The 25,929-nt window shown below is 38.6% G+C and overlaps 1 protein-coding gene across 1 annotated transcript in view; it reads left to right on the top strand.

Annotated features, from left to right (window-relative positions):
- The window catches only part of LOC132399831 (sodium/potassium-transporting ATPase subunit beta-1-interacting protein 3-like), a 197,225-nt gene extending 178,997 nt beyond the window's left edge, over positions 1-18,228 (top strand). Inside the window, exons 6-7 of the mRNA XM_059980634.1 lie at positions 12,010-12,094; positions 13,613-18,228. Coding sequence (XP_059836617.1) covers positions 12,010-12,094; positions 13,613-13,622 — 95 coding nt within the window. The 3' untranslated portion in view covers positions 13,623-18,228. The remainder of the gene's footprint in view (positions 1-12,009; positions 12,095-13,612) is intronic.
- Positions 18,229-25,929: the final 7,701 nt, after the last annotated feature.

Raw genomic sequence — 25,929 nt, 5'->3', positions numbered from 1 at the left:
CACAGTTTCCTGGATGGTAGCAGCTGGAACAGATTGTGGTTGGGATGACTCGGATCCACAATGATCCTACAGGCCCTTTTTATGCACCTGTCCTTGTAACTGCCCTTAATCATGGGATGTTCACAACTACAGGTGTGCTGGGCTGTCCACACCACCATATGCAGAGTCCTGCAATTAAGGGTGGTAAAGTTTCCATACCGGGCAGTGATGCAGCCAGTCAGGATGCTCTCAATTGTGCCCCTGTAGAATGTCCTTAGGATTTGGGGGCCCACACCAAACTTGCTCAACCGTCTGAGGTGGAAGAGGCGCTGTTTTGCCTTTTTCCACCACACAGCTGGTGTGTACAGACCACATGAGGTCCTCGGTGATGTGGATGCCAAGGAACTTAAAGCTGTTTACCCTGTCAACCCCAGATCCATTGATGTCAATAGGGGTTAACCCGACTCCATTCCTCCTGTAATCTACAACCAGCTCCTTTGTTTATGCAACATTGAGGGAGAGGTTGTTTTCTTGACACCACTGTGTCAGAGAGATGACTTCTTCCCTGTAGGCCACCTCGTTATTGTTTGAGATAAGCCAATCAATGTGTTGTTGGCAAGTTTAATTAGCAGATTAGAGCTGTGGGTGGCGATACAGTCATGGGTATACAGGGAATGAAGGAGGGGACTCAGTACACAGCCCTGAGGGGCTTCTGTATTGAGAGTCAGAGGAGTGGAAGTGAGGGAGCCCACTCTTACCACCTCTGGCAATCTGACAGGAGGTCCAGGATCCAGCTGCACGAGGCAGGGTCAAGGCCGAGGTCTCTGAGCTTCTTGTCAAGCCTGGATGGAACTATGGTGTTGAATGCTGAACTGTAATCCAAGAGCAGCATTCGCACGTAAGCATCCTTCTTCTTCAGATGTGTAAGGACTGTATGTAGAGCTGTGGCTATTACATTGTCTGTCGATCGGTTGTGTCAATAGGCAAATTATAGGGGGTCCAGTTTGGGTGGTAGCGAGCTGCAGATGTAGTCCTTGACCAGCCTCTCAAAGCATTTGCTTATTATTGATGTGAGTGCAATAGGACGCCAGTCGTTCAGGCAAGTTATCTTGGTCTTTTTTGGTACAGGGACAATGGTGGATAATTTGAAGCAGGAGGACACTCTACACTGGGGGAGGGAGAGATTAAAAATGTCAGTAGGCACACCTGCCAGTTGTGCTGCACATATCCTGAGTACTCGCCCTGGGATGCCGTTTTGTCCCGCAGCCTTGTGACTGTCCACTCTTTGGAAACATCTGTGTACGTCAGCCTCAGAGATAACGAGGTCGCAGGTTGTAGCGGTGCCTTTCCTCGGAGGCTAAGAGTGAGTGACATCAAACCGAGCATAAAAGCGATTGAGCTCATCTGGGAGAGAGCCCGCGATGTTGGCGGCACCACAACGTTTGGCTTTGAAGTCTGCCATGGTATGCAGCCCTCACCACAAGTCACGTGTGCTGTTCGTTGTGAATCTTGACTCAATCTTGTCCCTGTATTGTCGTTTCGCAGCCTGGGTAGCTTTGCGCAGATCATAGCTGGTTTTCTTGAGCTCTAGATGATCACCAGCGATGTAACCTTGACGTCACACTGTAAGTGCTGCTCACACAGAACTATTGATCCAGGGTTTCCGGTTTGGGAAGACCCTAACCGACTTCTGGGGGACAACATTGAAGACGTACTTCCAGATGCAGCCCATGACTCTATCAGTGAACTCAGAGACATCCTCATCATCGAAGAAATTCCAGTCAATGTCATCGAAGCAGCCCTACAGCATGGAGGCCAATTGGTTGGACCAACAGTGCACGGTTTTAACTATGGCCGCCTCTTGTTTCAGCTTCTGCCTGTACGTCGGCAAAAGCAGGATCAAAGAGTGATCTGATTTTCCAAAAGCTGGGCAAAGGAGAGCTTTGTAAGTGTTGCAGAAGAGAGTGTAGCAGTGGTCAAGTGTGTTATCTATGCGAGTGCTCAGCTGGATGTGCTGACAAAACTTCGGAGAGACTTTTGTCAGCGACACTCCATTAAAGTCACTGGTGATGATGAAGGCAGCCTCTGGATGTGCAGTCTCCAGTGTGGTGATGGCCTCGTACAGTTCCTCGAGAGCTAGGTCAGTATCAACCTGCGGCAGAATGTACACCACTGTGATGGTAACAGCCGTGAACTCTCTAGGCAGCTAGTCTAGGTCTGGTGAAAACAAGGACCTGAGAGTATGCACATTCCAGGAGTCGCACCAAGCATTGTTGACCATGAATTGTACCCCTCCTCCTTTACTCTTTCCAGCAAGGTTTTTCAACCTCTCCGGCTGGAACAGGGAGAAACCAGAGGGCTCGACAGCATGATCTGGTATCTCCTCTGTCAGCTTGGTCTCCATGGAGCACAAAACGTTGCATTCCTTTGTTTCCCACTGATAGGAGATTCTGGCTCTCAGTTCACAAAGCCTGTTGTCGACGGACTGAACGTTAGCCTGGAGTATGCTAGGGAACAGTGGCCAGTTTGGACCGTCTCAGCCTCACCAAGATGCCAGCCCTTCTCCCTCACCTCTGGTGCTTATTCCAAGGTAGTGGTGGTGTAAGTGATGAGCCTTCCATGGTTCGCACAAGCAGGGGGTCACAGTGTTGGAAAGGTGGCACATTGTGGGTAAATGCCATCTTTCCCATGTTCAGAAGCATCAGTCTATCATATATGATGTGACTGTCAGCTACTTGAACAGAAAATGATAAAAAAAATTGTAGAAATTAGTAGTATACTGCAGATTTGGAATGGAGCTCGCAACGCAGCCACTGTATGCAGTGCCATCTTGATCTGGTAACTTTTTTAACAGTAATCGGTCAACTAAGACAGGAGCTTCAGAGACTATCTGTGTTGATGTGTTCCAGTGACCGTATTGCAGGGTGTAGTCTAACATTTCAGGTTTCAGAGGCAAAGGTTCAAAAGATCCAAAGGTTCATTTATTATCGAAATATACAACTTGAAGTTCTTCTCTTGGTAGCCATGAGACCAAGAAAGAAAAGAAAGGTAGCACGATCATCAACCCCAAATCCCCCCTCCCCACAAAAAAACAAACAAAATGGAACCAGCACATCAACCCCCAAATCCTTCCTCCCGCACAAAAAAAATGAATGTAGTGTCAGAAATAAGACAGATGAGCTTGAAGCTCAGATGAAAATGGGGAACTACGACATTGTTGAGATAACGGAGACATGGCTGCAAGGGGATCAGACCTGGGAATTGAGTGTACCGGGGTATACGTGCTATCGTAGAGACAGAAATATGGGAAGAGGGGGTGGGGTGGCCCTGTTGGTGAGGAATGAGATTCAGTCCTTAGCAAGAGGTGACTTGGGAACAGGGGAAGTAGAGTCTGTGTGGATTGAGCTGAGGAACAGTAAGGGTAAAAAGACCCTAATGGGTGTCGTGTACAGGCCCCCAAACAGTAGCGTGGATAATGAGTACAAGTCGATTAGGGAGTTAATATTGGCATGTGCTAAAGGTAATGCAGTCATTATGGGAGATTTCAGCATGCAGGTGAATTGGGAGAATCAGGTAGGTGCTGGACCCCAGGATAGGGAGTTTGTGAAGTGTCTAAGGGATGTATTTTTGAAACAGCTTGTGCTTGAGCCAACCAGGAATGAGGCTATTTTGGACTTGGTGATGTGTAATGAACAGGAATTGATAAGTGATCTTGAAGTAAAGGAGCCATTAGGAAGTAGTGATCATAACATGATAAGTTTTTATCTGCAATTTGAGAGGGATAAGGGCAGATCAGAGGTGTCAGTGTTGCAATTAAATAAAGGAGACTACAGAGCCATGAGGGAAGAGCTAGCCAAAGTTAAATGGGCGGATGTCCTGGCAGGAAAGACAGTGAATCAGCAGTGGCAGATATTCTTGGGGATAATACAAAAGATGCAAAAGCAGTTCATTCCAATGAGAAGGAAGGATTCAAAGAGGGGGAAGGGGCCACAGTGGTTGACAAAGGAAGTCAGAGATTGTATAGCATTAAAGAAAAAGAAGTATGACAGGGCTAAGATGAGTGGGAATACAGATGATTGGGAAAGTTTTAAGGAACAGCAGATCTTAACTAAAAAAGCAATACGGAGAGAAAAAATCAGGTATGAGAGTCTAGCCAGGAATATAAAAGGGGATAGCAAAAGCTTTTTTAGCTATGTGAAGAGAAAGAAGATAGTTAAGAACAATGTTGGCCCCTTGAAGAATGAATTGGGAGAAATTGTTATGAGAAACAGGGAAATGGCAACAGAATTTAATGCGTACTTTAGATCTGTCTTCACCAGGGAAGACACAAGCAATCTCCCAGATGTATAGATGGGCCAGGGTCATAAGATATCAGAGGAATTGAAACAGATTGACATTAGGAAAGAAACTGTGATGAGTAGACTGGTAGGACTGAAGGCTAATAAATCCCCGGGTCCAGATGGTCTGCATCCGAGGGTTCTAAAAGAGGTGGCTCAGGAAATTGCGGATGCATTGGTAATCATTTTCCAATGTTCCTTAGATTCAGGATCAGTTCCTGAAGATTGGAGAGTGGCTAATGTTATCCCACTTTTCAAGAAGGGAGGGAAGGAGAAAATGGAGAACTATCGCCCTGTTAGCCTAACGTCAGTCGTGGGGAAGATGCTTGAGTCCATTATTAAGGACGAAATAGTGGCATATCTTGATGGCAGTAATAAGATTAGGCCGAGCCAGCATGGATTTACCAAGGGCAAATCATGCTTGACTAATCTGTTGGAGTTTTTTGAGGGTGTAACAAGGATGTTAGACGAGGGTAAGCCAGTGGATGTAGTGTACCTAGATTTTCAGAAGGCATTCGATAAGGTGCCACATAGGAGATTGGTGAGTAAAATCAGAGCTCATGGCATTGGGGGCAGGGTTTCAAGATGGATAGAAAACTGGTTGGCAGATAGAAAGCAAAGGGTAGCAGTGAATGGGTGTTTCTCGGACTGGCTGGAGGTGACTAGTGGGGTACCACAGGGCTCTGTATTGGGACTACAGCTCTTTACGATTTATGTCAACGATTTAGATGAGGGCATTGAAAACTATAACAGCAAGTTTGCTGACGATACTAAACTGGGTGGCAGTGTGACATGCGAAGAGGACGTTAGGAGAATACAGGGAGACTTGGATAGGCTGGGTGAGTGGGCAGATACTTGGCAGATGTGAATAAATGTGAATAAATGTGAATAAATGTGAAGTTATCCACTTTGGAAGCAGGAACAAGAGGGCAGAGTATTGTCTGAACGGTGTAGAGTTAGGTAAGGGAGAAATGCAAAGAGACCTAGGAGTCCTAGTTCATCAGTCAATGAAGGTGAATGAGCAAGTGCAACAGGCAGTGAAGAGGGCAAATGGAATGTTGGCCTTTATTACAAGGGGAATTGAGTACAAGAGCAAGGATGTCCTTTTGCATTTGTACAGGGCCCTGGTGAGACCACACCTGGAATAATGTGTACAGTTTTGGTCTCCAGGTTTAAGGAAGGACATTCTGGCAATTGAGGAAGTGCAGCGTAGATTCACTAGGTTGATTCCTGGGATGGCAGGGCTGTCTTACACAGAGAGATTGGAGAGATTGGGCTTGTACACACTGGAATTGAGGAGATTGAGAGGGGATCTGATTGAAACGTTTAAGATAATTAAAGGATTTGATAGGATTGAGGCTGGAAATATGTTCCAGATGTTGGGAGAGTCCAGTACCAGAGGGCATGGATTGAGAATAAGAGGTCAGTTATTTAAAACAGAGTTGAGGAAAAACTTCTTCTCCCAGAGAGTTGTGGAGGTGTGAAATGTACTGCCTCGGAAGACGGTGGAGGCCACTTCTCTGGATGCTTTCAAGAAGGAGCTAGATAGATATCTGATGGATAGGGGAATCGAGGGATATGGGGACAAGGCAGGGACTGGGTATTGATAGTGAATGATCAGCCATGATCTCAGAATGGTTGTGCAGACTCAAGGGGCCGAATGGTCTACTTCTGCACCTATTGTCTATTGTCTAAAATGGCACAGGTACGTCGAACCCCAAATCCCCCTCTCCACACAAAAAACCAAGAAGATCATGCAAAAAACACAGAATGTAGAAAACTATAAGTCTGAAAGAAGTCTGTAGTTCAATTCCATATCCAAAATGCAGAAAGCCTGTGCAACACTCTCCAACAGGCCTTTCTCTCTTCGTAGCAGAGTGATCAAAAGATAGGCAGCTGGTGCTCACCCTTTGCACTCGCCTCGATGTTGCAATCTCCTTCGTCAGTTTAATCAGTGAATAATAGAAGCTTTAATCAGTGAAATGTAGTCAAACATTGGCTCATGCTCGATCCCGCAGCCTGCCTGCTGCGAGGCTTGTGCACACTGTCTCTGTCTCCCAGAATCCTCTTGGAGACTGAAGAGCACTGGCAGTCCCAAATGATCTTCAAGCTTCCACATTCACCCCAATGTTTCAGTCTTGCTTGTTGCTTTAATTGGCGGACAATGGAAGCTTTAACTGGCAAAATGGAGTTGAACGTCAGCTTGTGGCCTGTCCTGCTGCCTGCCTATGCTTGCCACCTCTGGCTCCCAGAATCCTCTTGGAGACTGCAGAGTGCTGGAACACCCAATTGATCTCCAATCAGCAAATCACAGGCTCCAACAGTCCCAGAATCACATCCAAGATGAAGAACAAAAGTAAAAGACATAAAAGAAGGTAAATATATAATTTCATGATCTGTCCAGAAGATGTTGACCGCAGGAGCACTGTACACAGACACCATCTTGACCAGAAGTATTGTCATTTTCAAGCTGATCAGCAGTGATTTCTGCATTTGGGTCCCAATGCTACGATGGAATGAAATGATTGACATACTGTGAACTAGTCTTCTCACATGGCTTGTGTTTGATAGAGTATACCAACTACAATGCCTAATAAGTTTTTTAAAATCACTGTTGAAGATTTATTTTAAATTTGACAGTGTATACACTTGGTAACCCCCTTGAAGGACTGCAGGCAGCCCAACTGTGGGATTCTGTGTATATAATGTTACACAGTTATGTTCAGCCATGTATTCCAATATTAGATAGATACATTATTGTTCCCCACGGAAATTACAGTGTCACAGTAACTTTACAAGTGCACAGATATACAAATATTAAAAGAGAAGTAAAAAAGAATAAAAATAGATTACCTCAAGCAATCCAATAGGAGAGGGATTATCACTTCCCGGCTATAGGTTGGCTCGTTACAGAGCCTAATGGCCGAGGGTAAGAATGACCTCATATAGTGCTCTTTGAGCAGTGCATTTGTCTTAGTCTATTACTAAAAGTGCTCCTCTGTTCAGCCAAGGTGGCATCCCAAGGTGAGAAATGTCCAGAATTGCCAGGATTTTCGGTAGAGTGCTTTGTTCGACTACAGCCTCCAGTGTGTCCAGTTTGACTCCTATAACAGAACCAGCCTTTCCAATCAGTTTATTGAGCCTGCAGGCATCACCTGTGTTGACGCTGTTGCCCTAGCACACCACCACATAGAAGATTGTGCTGGCAACAACAGACTGGTAGAACATGTGAACATATACTTTCACTCTCTAAATCAGTTATATGTACAATTGACATTTACGTACTGTTACCTCCCTTTTATTTTACAAATTATATTTAACTCTCATTATGTAAACGTAGCCAAAAATGGGTCAATGGCTTTCTCCAAAGGCTTTTGAAACAAGATGAGGTGTTAAGATAGAGACAATTCTGGGTCAGGCTAATAAAAAGATCAATGTTGTGTGGAATGAAGAAGGCAAATTAGCAATAATGCAATTAGTGGAGCATAGAGGAGACATCATGGTTAGTAGACCCAAAGTAATTTCTGCTAATTGATACAGGCCTGAACAAAGTTCATAGCAAGCTGAAATGTCACACAGAACAGCAAAGTTAATGTAATTAGTACACAATTAATTAGGAATGAAACTGAGAAAAGTCCTGTGTACCAGTAAACCTCCTACTATTGATTATTTTAACAGGGCCTGCACATCATTTTTTATTTGTCTGACCGCACTCTGGTCACATGAAATGGTGAGGTATTGATTTGTACAGGAAAAAGTAAAGGGATAAAATAGCACTTTCACCAGGACAGATACTCTTGATGCTGGTTGACTATAACTACTGCATTTATTTGTACTGATACAAAGACAAGTATGAAAACAAAAAAATGGACTGATTTATACCTGATAAGCATTCAGACAAAAGGCATTTGGCCTTTTCTCCTTAGAGTGAAGGAGGATGAGAGGGGACCTGCTGGAGGTATACAAGATGATGAGAGGCATTGATCGTGTGGATAGTCAGAGGCTTTTTCCCAGGGCTGAAATGGTTGCCACAAGGGGATACAGGTTTAAGGTGCTGGGGAGTAGGTATGGAGGAGATGTCAGGGGTAAGCTTTTTGCTCAGAAAGTGGTGAGTGCGTGGAATGGGCTGCTGGTAACGGTGGTGGAGGTGGATATGATAGGGTCTTTTAAGAGGCTTTTAGATAGGTACATAGGGCTTAGTAAAATAGAGGGCTATAGGTAAGTCTAGTAATTTCTAAGGTAGGGAGATGTTCAGCACAACTTTGTGGGCTGAAGGGCCTGTATTGTGCTGTAGGTTTTCTATGTAACTAACCTACCCGCTGAACAGAGCCTACTCCCATTTGGATAAGCAGGCAGCACTGTGAGGATCATGGTTTTTGATTTCTCAAGTGCCTTCAATAACATTCAGCCCTCTTTGCTGGAGGATAAGCACTGTTCAATGCAGTTGGCCCTTCCATTGTATCCTGGATAATGAACTTCCTGACAAGCAGATGCTAGTCTATGTGATTTCAGAGCTGTGTATTAAACATGGCTATAAGTAGCACTGGAAACCCACAGAGAGACTGCATTGGCTCTTTTCCTGTTTGCCCTGTATACCTCGGACTTTAGATACAACACTGAGTCATGTCATGTACAGAAATTCTCTGATGACTCAGCAATAGTTGGGTGTATAAAGGGAGGACGGGAGGATGAACACAGGGCCCTAGTGGAGGACTTTGTCAAATGGTGCAAGCTGCATCATCTGCTGCTCAACATCAGTAAGACAAGGGAGATGGTGCTGGACTTTGGGAAGACTAAGCCTGAATTGATCTCTATTACTATTGATGGTGAGGACGTGGATGTGTTGAGGATCTGCAAGTACCTGGGGTGCAGCTGAATGACAGACTTGAGTGGAGCACTAAAAGAGGCTGTGTACAAGAAGAGACAGAGTCGCCTTTACTTTCCAAGAAGACTGAGGTCCCTTGGAGTGTGCAGACCTCTTCTTCACATGTTCTACCAGTCTGTTGTTGCCAGTACAATCCTCTATGCAGTGGTGTGCTGGGGCAATGGCATCGACACAGGTGATGCCAACAGGCTGAATAAACTGATTAGAAAGGCTGGCTTTGTTATAGGAGTCAAACTGGATACACTGGATGCTGTGGTCGAGAAAAGGACCCTATGGAAAATCCTGGCAATTCTGAACAATGTTTTTCACCCTCTTGTTTGAACAGAGGAGCACTTTTAGTATTAGATTAAGACAACTGCGCTGCTCCAAAGAACAATATACGGGGTCATTCTTACCCTTGGCATTAGGCTCTATAATGAGTCAACCCACAGCTGGGGAAGTGATGATCCCCTCCTGCTAGACTGTTTGAGATAACTTTTTTTAAAATTCTTTTTAACTTCTTTTCTAATATTTGTATATCTGTGCACTTGTAATGCTACTGTGACTCTGTCATTTCCTTTGGGATCAGTAAAGTATCTATTTATCTATCTATATTCTCTGATAGCATATGTATAAGAAAGAAAAAAATGATAATACTTTGCTGGTGGGGGAGGGGGGATCGTTGTTGCTGCTTACGCGCGGGAGGGAGGGGAACTGGGGGGGACTTTGGGGTTCTAACATTTAACTGTCATTCATTCTTTGGGGGCATTCCTCTGTTTTTGTGGATGGTTGTGAAGGAAAAGCAGTTCCACATGTATATTGTATACATTTCTCTGATATTAAATGTACCTTTGAAACATTATGGTGCTTTATTTTCTGGAAAATCTCTTAATTTTCTTGAATAACTTATATTTCACATTGTAAAGCTTGCAATACTATGACTGCTAGAAATTCTAATTTTAAAAAAAGGATGCCACCTAAAACGTTCAGAAGTTTGGGCAGCACCTATAAACTAAGAAAATGAATTAACAATTTAAGTCAATGATCTTTTATCAAGACTGTGAAATGCTGGAAATCAAGGTTTGAAATGCAGCCGAAGTGGAAAGGAAAAAAAAGAATGAAAGGGAAGGTCTATGATTAGGTGGAAGGCCAGAGAAATTAAATTAGAAAAAGTGCATATGTTCATACATACAAATTAAGAGCAACACGAGGGCACTCATCCCATTGAAACTGCCTTTCGAAACAGTAAGATCATGATCGATGTAAATTCAAGTCTGTTATTCCATTTAACCAAGTAACTTTTCAGTATTTTGTTGTCAGGAATTGCTGCCAATTAGATAAGTTAGTCAATTGCACATCTTCCCATATTTTACTTCATCTGTTTCATTCACTTGTCCTATATTTATTTCTTTGTTGATACCAAATATAAGAGACAGAACTTTTAGATCATTAGGATACCAACAAACTCTATCCTAATGATGTCATCACATCCCTTGTCTTCTGACCCTCATGCACCCATCTTTGTGCATATATCTTAAACTCATTAATGCACATCTATATTTCCTTCAATATTATTTGTGGTGACAAAATTCCCAGTTCTCCCCTTTCTCTGGGTATTTTTTTCTAGATTGTTAATGACTAACACATTATAAGGTCTTGTTTCTGATCTCAAATAGAAATAATCTTTTCCAACTCTAACCTTTTATAATCTTGGAAGACATCTGCCAGGTTATTTTTCTATCGTCTCCTTTCTACAAAATGGAGCTCTACTTTACACCATTGGCATTATAAATATGCAATGTTTACTGCCTTAAATGTGTAATACAGCAGCTCGTGGTTTCTTGAACAGCGCTCCCAATCTGCAAGTTCTATTACCTAGAAGTGTCAAGGCATGGGAAGTCCACCGCCTTTATAATTCCCAACTAATTGAAAATCATCCTCACTTGGAAATATCCATACATATTAGCACTGCCAAAATAACCTTATCTTATAGACTGCACTGGTTCAAGAATGTGGTTCACCATCAACTGCACAAAAACAGCTGAGGATATTGTACTGGCTCAAGGAAGTGTTTGATTAAACACAGTTCTTTGGCACCTATAGTAGAGTGTAACAGTGCTCCTTTATATCTTTGTATAAGTTTGGTGCTAATAAGGAACAATCTGAAATTGAAAAATTTAAAAAAATGCTGTTGCCTTTCTTTCCCTTCTGGTTGCTCTCTAGTTGGTCTCCAAGCAACAACTGAAAAGTGCATTACTAACTTAAAGAGCTATAGATTCCTGGAACCAGAGGTCATGAGTAAGAAGTATAATTGAGTCTGAGGTTGAATGAGGTGCACTTCTTCAAAGCTCACACACCCTTAATATATAACAAAATGAGTTATAGTAAATGTGAAGCATAGAATTCAAACATCACCTTGGCATCATAGGATCCTTCTTAAATGTTCACAGTGATAGTCCCAGCCCGTCTGAGGGAGTTTGTCATACAAGGGTCATTCAACTTTTCAGTTTGTTGATTGCATTCAGTTGCCTGCTTGAATTTGCAATATTGATGTTTCACGGTTTTTAAATGATATCGAATAAGAATTGCTGGAGCAGAAACATTTCTGATCTACCTGATGGAATACTTTTTCAGTTTGTTGTTGAAAATGAAATACTTTTCATTATCTGTATTTTCTTGTATCTTGGCTTTGGTTTCTTTTCATTTCAGCTTTATCTTGATCAGTTTGTTATATTTTTCATCTTGAATTGCTGTTTGGTTGCTTTGTTTTAACCATGGAAAAGTGTTCTTCATACATCTTATTTATTTACAATTTTGTTGTGATTTCAGTTGATTTTATAGGTGGATTTGATTCATTCTCCGTCTACCATGTGCCTCAGAAACCCTCTCATGTACTATTAAAGCCAATTTATCTGTAAGTAATTACTCATGTCACCATAATGGCTTTTTTGTACTGCAACATGCAATCTTTGAATTGTCTATTTTCCATTTTAGCAACCATGTCTGAATAAGGCTCGGACATAAATGGAGGGTGTTCTGATACTGCCAGAATACAAGGCTGAGGCCTCACAGAATTCACTGGCAAACATTGTACAAGCTCCTGCCACCAGTAAGGTACCCGCTGGTTTGCAGGACAAATTGGAAATTTGGGTTTATCCATACTTTCAATTTACTGTACCTGAAATTAGGGACCTTTACTTTCCGAGGTGTAAAATACCTCTTTTCTCTTCACACCACACAAAGTTTAGCTCCTTTTTGAATCTTTTAAGTAGTAAAACAAATGAATGTTTCAGTACTAAATAATTCCCTTTGTTAAGTATTTGGTCAAGAAGATTAGATGGTATTAGTTGACTGCCATAACATGGAATGGAATTGTTCTGGAGCCTTTCATTCCCTTGCAGTTCATACTGAAAATCTTTTTAACAGACTGAGCATTGGACTCAACTATTTTAAGCAAAAGTTACAAATGCTGATGTATACAGACTGAAGTTTACTGTGAGAACCTATTTGTATATACTGCATGTGGGGGGAAATATCGTCACTATTTCCCAAGAAACTAATAGTTAAATTTTTATTTGTTAATATCCTTTCATTCCAGAATACTCTGTGTTCTATTTGAATAACCTGTAGAGTTATATTTTTTGATAGCATTCTACTGTAACCTTGAACTTTCTGCTGCTATAAAGCATTCGGAGGAGTTAATTCTCCAAGTTACTTTTAAAGCTTTTTTTCCTTCACATAGGTCCTGTCTGAACTCTTGTGTTACAATGTTCAATGCCAGTCAGATGATTCTACTTGGGCTTAACGAACTAGCCATGTTCAGTATTTAATACAGCAATGTGAAATCATTAATAGAAGAGATTTCCTGATTATTGCATTTTATTTGGTCCTTCCAGCTTGGGAAATAAGAGCAAGAAGTAAATATAGATGAGTTTTGAGTATGCTTTGATTCTGGTAACTTTAGTACAATAGATACTCAAGTATCAACTTTTCAAAGAGCTTGCCATGGGTCTGAGTGTGCAATGAGTTTGTTGGTTATTAGCACATCCATTTTTGGAAGTTCAATGTCAGGAAATGGAGAAACCCTTCTGTTAATGATCAAACATGTGGGAAAGTCCTTGAAAATTCATTGCTTCAGTCCACGTATTACTAATGATGCTGATTGATTATCTGTTGTGGGGTAGGGGACTGCAGGCAAGATAGGACAAGTGCCTACCAATCTATAGTTCAAGTTGTTAGAAAGAGATTCTGACCAGGGAAACTTCCCTCCTCCCCTACAAACCAACGTCACGGTTCCATATTTTTCAGCTGAGGAATCCACCTAGCTAAGTTGATTATGTGGTTAAGGAAACAATGTTCTTAGCTGAGAAGGGTAGGTTTTAAAATGTAAAATCCAGTTTATTTATAGAATGGTGTCTTACTTTCCCTACAGGTCGACATAAGTGAAAAGATTTTTCCACTATCAACTCTTCAGCTGACGAAGATCACTGCAACAAGAACATGTAATAACAAAAACACCAGCTCACCTGGTTTCAGTCATCACATTTCAAAACAATTAACTTTTTCAATATTGCCTCAATTTGCAGTCATTTCTAATATAAACATCTTTTCATTTAAATTGCCATAATTCCCCTTGTCTAGATTGATGAAAATTTGCTCATCTGAGAGAAGAGAAAATGGGAATTCAAGCAGTGAGTCTACAGTAGCACTCTGGGGAATTATTTTACAGAGTTATTGAAGCACATTAAGGAAAGAAACCCAGTTTAGTCATTTTATATTTCCCATACTCTGAAAATAAAGACAGTCAACTCTGGATGCTAAAAATAGATGGCCAATTTTCTCTTCAATTTGCTAAATGGCTGTTCATTAGAAGAACTATTAATTTCCTTGGGATAGAGAAATAACATTCTATTCTGCCAGACAATTATTGTCTCTGTTTTACCAGAACGTTTGTTCAAATTTGTTTAAACAAATCTTCAAATCTCATTCAACTTTTCTTGCATTAGAGTTTTTCACTCATTTTTACTGTGAATTATTTTTTGATTTGTGGTATGTCAAAGACCTTTTTGATGTTACCTGTGCTGGCTTTCAAGTCTTGTTTCATAAATACAAAATTGCCCCCATGTTAGGTGATTTTTTAAAAAAATTTGATTGAATCCTTTTCAATTCTAATAATCATTCTACACTAAAGAATAGATGGCTGACTAAGTTCAGATGTAATGTATGTTTAACCACACTACTTGTTCTGAATTTCAAAAATGGAGAGTTATTTGTTTGTATAGTATTGTTCACAGTATCAGGATGTTCACTGCTTGAGGTGTAGTCACTGCTGTAATGTGAAAAAAATGTGGCAGCAATTTTGTTCACAAGAAGCTACACAACTGCAGTCGTGATATTGGTCAGATAATCAGTTATACTGTTGGTGGTTTGATGGAGAAATGCTTTAATATCGTACATGGAACATAATGACTTGGCATCTAAGCCAGAGAGCAAAAGGAATCTTAGTTTCACCTCACATCTGAAGACAACACTTCAAGCAATGTTATGGTCCCTTGGTATAGGACTGGAACGCCAGCTTATATTTTCATCCACAAATCTCGAGTGGAGTTTGAACCCCGAATCTTCCAGCTAAGAGGCACATGCAGATTTGACACCATAAGAAATTTCATTATTTATTAGACTGTAAAACCAGGTCTTGAATAAATGTCTAAGAAGTGTTAATATTTTTGAGGATTTTAAAAATTGTAAAGCATTAAGATAACAGCTGATGTTTACATGAAATTAATATTAGCACTTTTCCCTTTCCATGGAAACTGCATAACTTTGCAAATTAATTTGAAGGGAAACATACTGGCTTGTGTTTAATGTACATCATTTAATTCTGCCATCTCATCCTGGAAGAGATGGTATACAATCCCACAGTACAGCTGGCAAGAAATATATTATATGTTTAAGTATTTATTAGAGCACTGAGAGAGGTGGTGTTTTGTAAGAAACGATGAAAGAGGCACCAGTTTTTAAAAATGCTATCTGTTGGAGGAGCATAGTAGTGAAGTGGTTAGCATAACACTCCTACAGCACCAGCGACCCAAGTTCATTTCCTCTGCTGATTGCAAGGAATGTGTACGTTTTCTCTGAGGCCGCATGGGGTTTTCTTCAGATGCTCCTTTCTTCCCACATTGCAAAGATGTATGGGTGAGTAGCTTAACTGGTCACATGGGTGTAATTAGGTGGCATAGGTGTGGTGAACTATGTGCTTGTCTGGACACGCCCCCTGCTGACTGCTCCTGTGGCTCCTCCCACAGGCCCCTGTATAAAGGCGATCTGAGGCCTGACGCTCGGCCTCAGTCTCCAGGTCATAGTATGATGGACACTCACTCCTGGTTCCTTCTTCCAGTCAATAAAAGCCGATATCTCGCCTTACGTCTCAGTGTGAGTTATTGATGGTGCATCAATAGGCTCATTGGGCCAGAAGGGCCTCTTACTGAGCTGTATCTCTAAATAAAAATAAAATAAAGAATTTCACACCACTGCAATACTTCAAAAGTTTTAATTTACTACCTTACAGTGGAAACTCCATTCATCTTATCAAAGTCCTTCACACCTAGTCTTGTGATCTACACCTATATATACACACACACACTTTTCAAGAAATATGTACCATTTTGTTTAAAGATTAATACTCTGCTTTGAGGATATGTCAAATTTTGATTGCCCTTCATGATCATAGGGAGGCCATGGAGACGTACTGGACAGTACTGATCTATTACTTCTTTCTTAGGCTTCAGATTACATATTTTAATGTTTCTAGGTCACCTTTCTGATTTGGACAGGCTAGTTCTCCAACACTGTGCATCAGTTTCCAGCATCATGTTTAGTAGTGCTGCAGTGAAGGGTGGCTAGCTATCCTCGGCCTTTTGTTTTTATTGAGGTCAATGCCATTTTATGTCCAGTGAGGTATGATGTGCCACCCAGGGCAATTTTGTAACTGCTTACTTTAGAGAAAACTTTGGTGAGAAGGATGATAAAGAAGCCAATCAGATTACAGACCAACTCCGCCAAGTTTGTATTTAAGCTTCCTTTGGAGAACACTGCCCTCATCTGTTTAAAAATATATTCACTCGGGGGGCCTCAGAAACCTGTCTTTTCAACTTCTAATAGTCTTTGAGTGCCTGCTCCTGACCTAACTGTCTGTGCTTATCAGTTATAGCATCAATGGATGCCTGTCTGACAGTAAATCTTTGCTGCTAGAGTTATTAAAAGGGGCAGGTCAATAATTGTGCCATCAACTATATATCTGTAAAATATGCCATCAAGGACAAATCAAAGAGAATGTGAAGCAAAAATATCACAATGCTAAACATAAGATTGTAGTAATATTTATTTGTTTTACAGGTCTTCAGTAAGAAACAAAAAAAAAATTGAGCATTTTAATCTGAAAGTAAGGAATGATGTAAGTTTTAATGCAGCATATTTGATGAACTTGTGACATCTTAACTTGGTGATAACTTTACTAGTGACTATAGTCTAATGGTTGCATTAATCTAGCATTTTCCTAATCCAGCTACCAAGGAAATTGAGAATTATTTATCACAATAGTTAGACCTTCCCCAGTACAAAAGGAATGGAAAACAACATAGATAAGACAAATTTGACCGTTGTATTGCAAAAAGAGGAAAAGCATCCAGTGGACAGTAGGTCAGCATTTTCCATTCAGTTTAGTGATTCATTTTAACTACAAAAAATAGAGAAATTAACTGTTGAATTAGGACACAAACTGTTGAAGAGGGAATTCCATAGATCTAAATAGGAAATAGCTTTGTCTTTACCGGGGTGTAGTCAAATGTGCAACACAGTATATTAGAAAGCAAGTTGCTTTCTATCCACAAACACCATGTTTCTTTATAACTCAGGAATATTTCCAATCAACATGATGAAAAAAGGAAACAAATATTCAGCTTTAATGATTCTTTCAGTCAGCCAATAGAAAATATTATTTGAACAAGGTAAACATTTACTAATATTAGCAGTAATTTATAAAGTTCTGAAGGCCAAATCAATAAAAAAGATCCAAACTAGTTAAAGGGTTCAATAATCTTTTTGAACATTTTTGTCCTTGATGCAGTCTTTTATTTCACTCTTGAAATGAAAGGAAAGATGTTTATGTATTCATTTCACTTGCCTCTGCTCTATACCTTGAATACTAGCACTATGAGTGGCAGGTTCAAAAACAGTTGTATGGGCATATACATTAAGACCATAATTAATATTGATTGCAAAAATATAGCAGTTTTAAAACAGGTGGCAGTGGTGACACTGCAGTGGCAGCAAGGTTAACTTGATACAGTATAAGTGCACCACACTGCAAGTGTATTTAAAAACACACTAAATTTCTTTTATGGGTCATTATATTCTAAAATGTTAGAAAGATCCATATTTCAATTTGTAAAACATATGCCTCATAATGATATGGGTGCTATTATAATACACTCTCATGTTATAATAGTTTGGTATCATAACTGGGAATATGCTTACTTGGATATTGTAATAATTCTGATACAGAATTGTGGGTATACATCAGAAAATATCCAATCATACTATGTCATTATTTTATTGCTGTTGATTCATGATCACATCGTGTAATATAATGTATAGTTACACATTAATGAAGGTGTTTGAGAAGTGCATTGTGACATCGTAGATCACAACTTTCAGTTTATTAGTATGTGCTTCTGTCAATTGGAAGTCTTCCACTGTTGTTTTTCTTTCATTTTAATGTGCTGAGTAATAAATAAAAAGATTTCTGCAGAAACAAAACTTTCAATGAAACTGTAGAATGTTAATAAATATACTAAGTGGGAATATGTAGGATGAAGGAAATAGTTTCCCTGAAATGTTACAATTCCTCTTCAATGCCTCCTATATAAAATTTGATGAACAATGTATTATTTCTGTTATGTGAATATTCACAACTTTTTAATGTGTACTTGCCATTGTACAGGGTTTGTAATTTTCTTCATACATATTAAACTTTGAAGTTGTTTTATATTCAAAGGTTTTCATTTATGCTTTCAATGTAGCATTTGTGCAGTTTTTTTTATAGATTTAGAAAGCCAGGAAATGTATTTATTTGGAGCAAATGTGATTTAATTCTATATTTCAACATTTTGATCCTTTCACAATAAGGCAGTCATCTGTTTCCTTACTCATGGTTAAATTATATGGTTATTAGGCATTTAATTTTGTATTACAGAAAACACAAAAGCTACCAGATTCCAGGAACAAAGGGCATATGCAGCAAATGCTAGCCAAGTGCCAACTTTATTTTTGTCTGGTTTCCTGGGCTGCCACTACAAGCAACTTATAATATTGAGGATTTTTGGCAAATTCACATGATTTAAAATTGGCTTTTAGTCTAACTCTTGTTCTCTTTGTGAAATATATCTCAATAATTGGCTGCAGTATTCAACAAATGATTAGAATTAGGCATTGATACAAATAATGTGAAGAAATGGAAGACTGAAATAAATGCAAGACACTGAAAAGGTCTTTCAAGGTTATATTTCAAAATTCTGAAAGGTACTTGTAACATTTTAACAATGCAATAAAAGTTACAAAAGAAAACAAATTGATTGATAAATTGGCTAGAATATGATACTCCAATACAGTCTAACATTGTACAATGGAATATATATGTTCAATCAATACATGCTAACTACTCTGGCTGATCGGTTGACATGTTCATGTAAGTTATTGTGTAATTACATAGAAAACAGTTTATATTCAGTCCATTTATATCTGAAATTTTTGAAAAGGTATGTAAAGAAAAGGCAGAGTCTGAAAGAAAGCACCCTGGTTTTATACATGGCAAGGAACCAGATAAATATACGTAATCTCTTCATATAGGGATCTTCTGGGGTATCATCTGCTGAGATATATTTAGAAATTAATAATGCCTAGATCAATTTGCCAAACTGCTTCATATGTACTAGTTCATTTGAAAATTAATTTAATTTACTAACTCTTAATTAGGATTCCCACAAGCTGCTGAGTGCTGAATTGCCAATTCAAAATGGTTTTGTAACTCAGAAACCACCAGACAATGGCATTCACAAATGCCCTTCGAGGTGACAGGTGTGATAGTTTGGGAGATATGTATAATTGGAATAGCTGATGTGTAGTTGCTTTGCAAATTGAAACGAGTGTATTCTGCAACTATGGAATGTTGGTGGTGCAAAAATGTAGACCTTTAGGAGCTTTTTCAACTTATTCTATTTTGTGGAGTTTAGCAATATGAGAGAGGGCAACATTTATTGATAATTATGGTGCAGATTCTCCTACTGTACTGTTGGAATGAGATTTCCAGAATTTATGCATAACAGTGATGATGTAACAACTATACAGAACATTTCCAAGTCAAGATGCTGTGTGCTTTGCAGGGAACCTGCAGGCAGTGAAATTCCATGTGCCTAAAGTCTGCTTTCTCTTTAGTGACCTTGTGGACTTTGGAGATACTGTTGGAGTACCTTAGCTGAGTAAATACAGTGCGAAGTACACACATCAGACACTGTGCACCTTCAGTGGAAGTATTAAATTTTCAGGAAGTTGGATGGGATAACACTAAAATATTTTTTTGTCCTGAATAGTATTAAACTTGAGTGTTGTTGATGCTGTACACATTCAGGCAAATGGATAGTATTCCCTTTTTCTCCCGACTTGTTCCTTGTAGATAATGAAAAGGGTGTCAGGAAGTAAGTCACTTGTGGCAGGACAGTTTAATTCTGACCTGTTGTTGTAGTCACAGCATACATGGATGGCTGTAATAATTGGAAATCAATCACCTTAACCTTATGGTATTAATGCAGGAGTTCCCCGGGGCATTAGCTTTGAACCATTGAGGAGGTTAATGTTTAATGTCATGTGAACTTCTCAGATTAATGACAGATGGAAGACCATGATTGCCCACATCATACGACATGGCACATAATAATGATGATGAATGTTTTAGGAGCCGTCTCCTCCCCCCATTACTTTTAATTGTTTAGCACTATTAACAATGGAATGCGATGGGCTACTAAATTTTTTTCAGTAGAAATAGTGGTGTAGAAAAACAGAAGGGAAGGAACACTGAGAGGAAAGTGAAATACGTTAATTCAAAGACCATTCAATGATATCTGTTGGTTTTGTAAAAACTTAAATACTGGGTTTCTGTTGATTATTTACACACATGCATTTAAATTTAATGTTCTATGCTTCCTGTCTGACATATTTTTAAAACCTCTTATGACATAATTCTTCATAAATTAGTGAAAATGATTATCTTGCTGAGATGCAACTCTGCCTGTCCATTTGAAGCATAAGGTCTACTAGCTGTAAGTAGCAGATTCTGATGTCAAATGAAAGTTAATTATTGCTTAGTGGAGGAAATTTGCAGGCTGGCAGGTACTTATAAGTTTTGGCTTCTAATCAGGAAATCCAGAATAAAATTAAACTAGTTTGTATCCTTTTGAAATGTTGAAAAGTGACAGACTGAAATGTTTATATTTTAGCTGCAAATTTGCATTATTCATTGGATCTACATTTTTTGCAGACAGGAAATTCCACTATCCAGATTTCTCAAGTAGTAAATTTGATATTTAATTATTGCCAAGAATGTCCATATGGCATTTTTCATAATGATGTTCCATCCAATAATTTGATAGTGATATAATCTATTTCACATTTATGTACACTTGTAGTCTGCATAAAAAGCATATTGGCAATTCACAATAACAAGATAAGGCTTTGGGTAATAAAGAATCATTTTCAAGAAAATCCATAGAAGCAATTGCACTAGAGGTTGCTATGGCTTTCAGGTAACATGTCTGTTCAAAATGGAACCACTATGCGCAATTCAATTTGTAGAATTCTGCATTCTATAAAAATAAATTTGTGCAAACTTCAGCTACCTTTGTCTTAACTCACATCAGATTTCAATACCATTCTGCACAGGCCTATACTAGCCATATATAAATACATTAATTAGTCTAAATTAATATTGCAATATTAAATAATTGAATGAACAAAAATGTCTCCACAATGGTTAGGCCTATATTAGTTTCTGGTTAGAGTATCATGGATTCAAAATCCCAATACTTGTTTCTAAATATCTTCATAGTGTCATTTCTCCCTTTATAATTTCTAATCTTATAAATTTCCAAAGTAAGTGTAATCCTTCAATTTTTTTGTAGCTTTCAATTTAATTGCTCCATCTGTTATGCCTCATCTAATGAGATTATACAACCAGTAATTCTTTGCCAACACCTTCCCATCTCTTATATCTAATTAAGACATTACATAATACCTATTTGTCAAGCTATTTATCATTATCTGTAATATCTACTCTTGTAGTTGTGTCAAATTTTGTTTCATAATTCTTTGGTGAAGCATCTTCAGATATCTCATTGTGTTAAAGAATACCCACTTGAGTCAAAGAATCACTTGTAATTCATTAAAGACCAGAATGGATCATCATGTTTGTAACAGAATTAGAAGATGCAGAAATACTACACTAATTTCAACTCTGAATTACTTTTGCAAATATATTTTATCATAGTCCCTATTGTTGCTCCAAAGAAACTTAAAAATTTTATGGTTTATGATAATGTGACATATCTGTCTCCGCTTACAATCATTTTGATAAATTGCCCATTGAAGAAACATTTTTTCATCAATTATTTAATAATGCAATATTAATTTAGACTAATTAATGAATTTATATATGGCTAATGTATTGTGCACTATAGTAAATTTCCACGAATGGTATCTTGCTTATCATTTATCTCTCAGTCAAAAATTAAAACAGATTGTAAAGGAACATATAGTTTTATTCTTTATGTTGTGCATAATTGGCTGCTGGAATTTCTATGTTAAAGAATGGTTGGATTTTAAGACTATTTCATTGGCTGTATTTGCTCCAGGGCAACATAAGATTGTGAAAGCTGCTAAATGGACAGTATGTATTTATTTTTAAGCACTTCCTCATGTTTCTTTGTGGTTCTGAAATGTTGCAATCCACACAATAATTGTGAGTCCATTCTTACCTTTCTAGGTTTTGACTTTCGCTGTACTTGAGTTAGATCATTTTTGGTACCAAAGTGTGCAACAGCTGCCAGGATCTGATGATTAAACTAAAAGGTTTTGAGTCAGTAAAGTCTGAATAGATCCTGTTGTCACGTGAACAAAGTCACCGGACAGGCAAAATAGTAAATATGAAAAGTAGTTTTTTAATTTGATACACACACTCACAGAAAAAGCTGACAAACTTTTGGAGTCATGGGGGGAGAAGGATAACCCAACACTACATGTAATTTTATATACTGAAGATCAATGACAATTCCATATTTACAATACATCACACCCCTCTCTTCGCAACCATAGTACAGACATCCAAATATCAAATTTAAATCATCGTTGTCTGGTCTTCCAGTTAACTTGGTTCAGGGTTCTTAGAAGCCCATTGTTCAGAACTGCATTTCACATTTAATCCACAATATAAATTTGCATCTGAAGACTGGTAGCTGAAGTTACTTGCTATAAGGGCTAACCCCAAAAAATGCTCTAACAGATCCAATTTAGATTTTTGCAGATGAATAATTATTTTAAAAGCAGTTTCTCCACCCCCCATTTTGTTTATATCTACCTTCACTTTTGTTATGTTTCTTTTATGTTTAGATCACTCTTGCTCCCTCTTTCTGTAAGAACACTTCAGGGATATTCTTATACATCGCAGAAGAGAAGTAGCAGTATATAGAGCAATGGGACGTAGACAGCTTCTGGAAAATATCAGCATGGATTTATCGAAGGCTTTTACCATAGTGAAAAGCACTCAAATGTTCTGAAAGATATAATAATAGAAACATTTTTGTCAAATCAAAAAGAGTGTTGGGTCCAGAAAGGAGAAAATATCTTCAAGTGACAAGCATCTAGTGTGTTTTGTTAATAGGATGAGAAATATAAAGGTTCTAATGGGTCTCTGGAATTAAATGTGCAGGAGCAGGAAGAGAAGGCTCAATATCATGATACTGGAGAAGTGATGGTTTGTTGAACTGTGCTGAAGCATACAGACAGGTCAAGTGAAGTGACAGAGGTTCTGTGAAACCATAAAACATGGGAGCAGAATAAGGCCATTCAGTCCCTGTGTAGCTACAGATCGAACTTGAATATTCACACTTTATAGGCAATTTAGGCTTCTTTATTCTATAGAAAGACAGTTAATTATTAACAAAGCTCAGGATTCAGAATCAATGACACAAAGCATTACCTTAGGGTATACTCAATAACTTATGGGCCTAACCTGCCCAAGGTGTTAAGAAAAAGTAATCATGACACCATTTGCAATTATAAACACATGAAATTCTGCAGCTGCTGGAAATCAAAAGCAAAACACACAAAATACTGGAGGAACTAAGCAGATCAGGTGGGATCCATGGAAATGAATGAACAGTCAATGTTTCAGGCCAAGACCCTTTATTGGGACACAATTAAATTTCATTAAGTAAGAAAAACTATTTTATGTTTGAAAAGAAAGTTTTACTGTATTTAGTTGATAAATTATCACTGACTAATGAACTGCCATTATTATTTATATCAAGAAATACCTGTCAGCAGAGGCCATGCAAATTTGATTTACAGATACTTAGAGCAAATCTCAGTCATAATTTTATGAATCTTTCAATAGGAATCCTACAGATATTGCTGGTGGTGTTGCTTAATAGGTAAAAACTAAAGCACATAATAATTTATAGCGAATTTAAAATAAAAATGCTTAAATCTTGTATTTCCTTTGCAATTAAATGTAATTGAAGCACTTGAACACTGTCAATTGATTAACCTGCATGTTGCACTTACTACAGAAACAATCCAAAGGTGACATGGATTTCTGTGCTTATCAGGAGTGGAAGAGGGTGGAGGACTTGGAATTAATGTTCTACTTTCTTTTGTGTAAGTGCTGTGACTTGCTGTTATGAACACATAGGATTTTTAAAAATTTTTAATTCGAATTAAAACAAGCGTTTCCTGGCTTAAGAGAAAAAAACTTGTTTTGCCATTCTATAAATACGGTAGCTTTAGGAGAGTCCAGGCAACCCAAAGAGCTCCATCTAGTGGCTTGGTTGAGGATTTATAAAACTGTTCCAAGCAATGGTCATCAATCTCTAAGGGACAGTCAAAGAGCTCAAATAAACGCACTTTAAGGTTGACTGGTATTATAGGATCGCATCCAGGCTGAAATAATTTACCTTTGAAGGAGAAGTAAACAAGAAAAATAACTTAAATGAATACATGGCATTAGACATTTCTTTAGTTGTATTTGCTTCAAGAATTCATTTTAAATCAAATTGCCCTGGCAAATGAGCTCCCAGACAATTGAGTGAAGCAATGAAATGTGAATAGTCTGACAACATCATCAAAAGGGCACCCTGGAATATATTTGCTTCCTAGTATGGTTACTGGGTACAATCTGTTTATTTTTGGACATGATGTTAATTGACATGGCAATGATCCAAAAGCACTGTTTGATTTCCTTTCCCACAACTATATTGTCAAATTACTTGAAATATAGTGGTTGGTTTTTGACACTCTGTCATGAGACCATATCAGAGGAATAGCATTAAATGCTGGCTAAGGATTTGCTATCTATCTGGGAATTCTAGTTCAACTATTAGGGTGCATTAAAGTAATGCAGACACAAAGGATCAAATATGATTTTGGTTGTTTGGCCATCACAAGATAATTCATTTGGTCCTCTTCGCCAAAGGCTGGACTTGGGAGGTCACCTGTTACCATGTGTGATCTGTGCTAAGCCATGAAGTAAAATTCATCAAAGTCAAGTTTAATGACAAATGCACATGTACAGTGCATGTATGCGTAGGTGTAATAAAAGCCTAGATGCAGCAGCATCACAGGCACATAAATAATTGACAATTACATAAGTGATGACAATACTGAGGTGTAATGAAGCATTGCTGAAATTCACATCATTGAATGGTATTAGACAGAATTTAAATAACTATTTAATGCATTACAAACTAAACCCACGTGTGAAATTATGGTATGCTAGGACCACCTCTTCCAATGCTTTTTTAATTTAGAGTCTCCGCTTTGGTTCAACACTAGAAAGGACGGCCAAGAGGGTAAACTTGCAACTTACATGACAGCTCTTTGTAAGATCAGTATCACTGAAGAGTGGAACAATAAGAAAGTGTTAAGAACTGAAGAGAAGTTCCAGTACCTTGATTTGATCAAAGGTGCCTTGCGGTTTGCAGTCAGTACTATCTTGCTAATTGTGGGAGCATATTGTGTGTTTCACAACTCTACAGTTAGAAAACAACATTAGTAGTGTGTCCCAGGGAATATCAGAAAGCCAGATGGTTACACAGCTGATATTGCAGGAAGCAAGTGAAGTGGCGTACTTTCTTGGATGATTAGAATATTATTAATTGGAAGCCTCTGCACACCTCCCTCCAAAAGAACTGCTTCGTTCACCAACCAAAGTCTTCCAAGTCCAATCACTGCAAGCCATCATATTGTAATCTTGAATCTCAAGATGTATTACTTGCTCTGCACTGTTGAGCAAGAGTTCCAAACACCAGAAAGTCTTTACAAACAATACTCCCATGACATAGTTCAATTACTTAATAACTGGAATACTGCCAACATGCTTCAATTTTCTCAGAGTTGTATGCTGAAAACAAATAGGTAAGGAGTAAT

This window comes from Hypanus sabinus, chromosome 9, assembly GCF_030144855.1.
Source record: "Hypanus sabinus isolate sHypSab1 chromosome 9, sHypSab1.hap1, whole genome shotgun sequence".
Classification (NCBI taxonomy): domain Eukaryota; kingdom Metazoa; phylum Chordata; class Chondrichthyes; order Myliobatiformes; family Dasyatidae; genus Hypanus; species Hypanus sabinus.
This window is presented reverse-complemented; position numbering and strand designations above follow the sequence as displayed.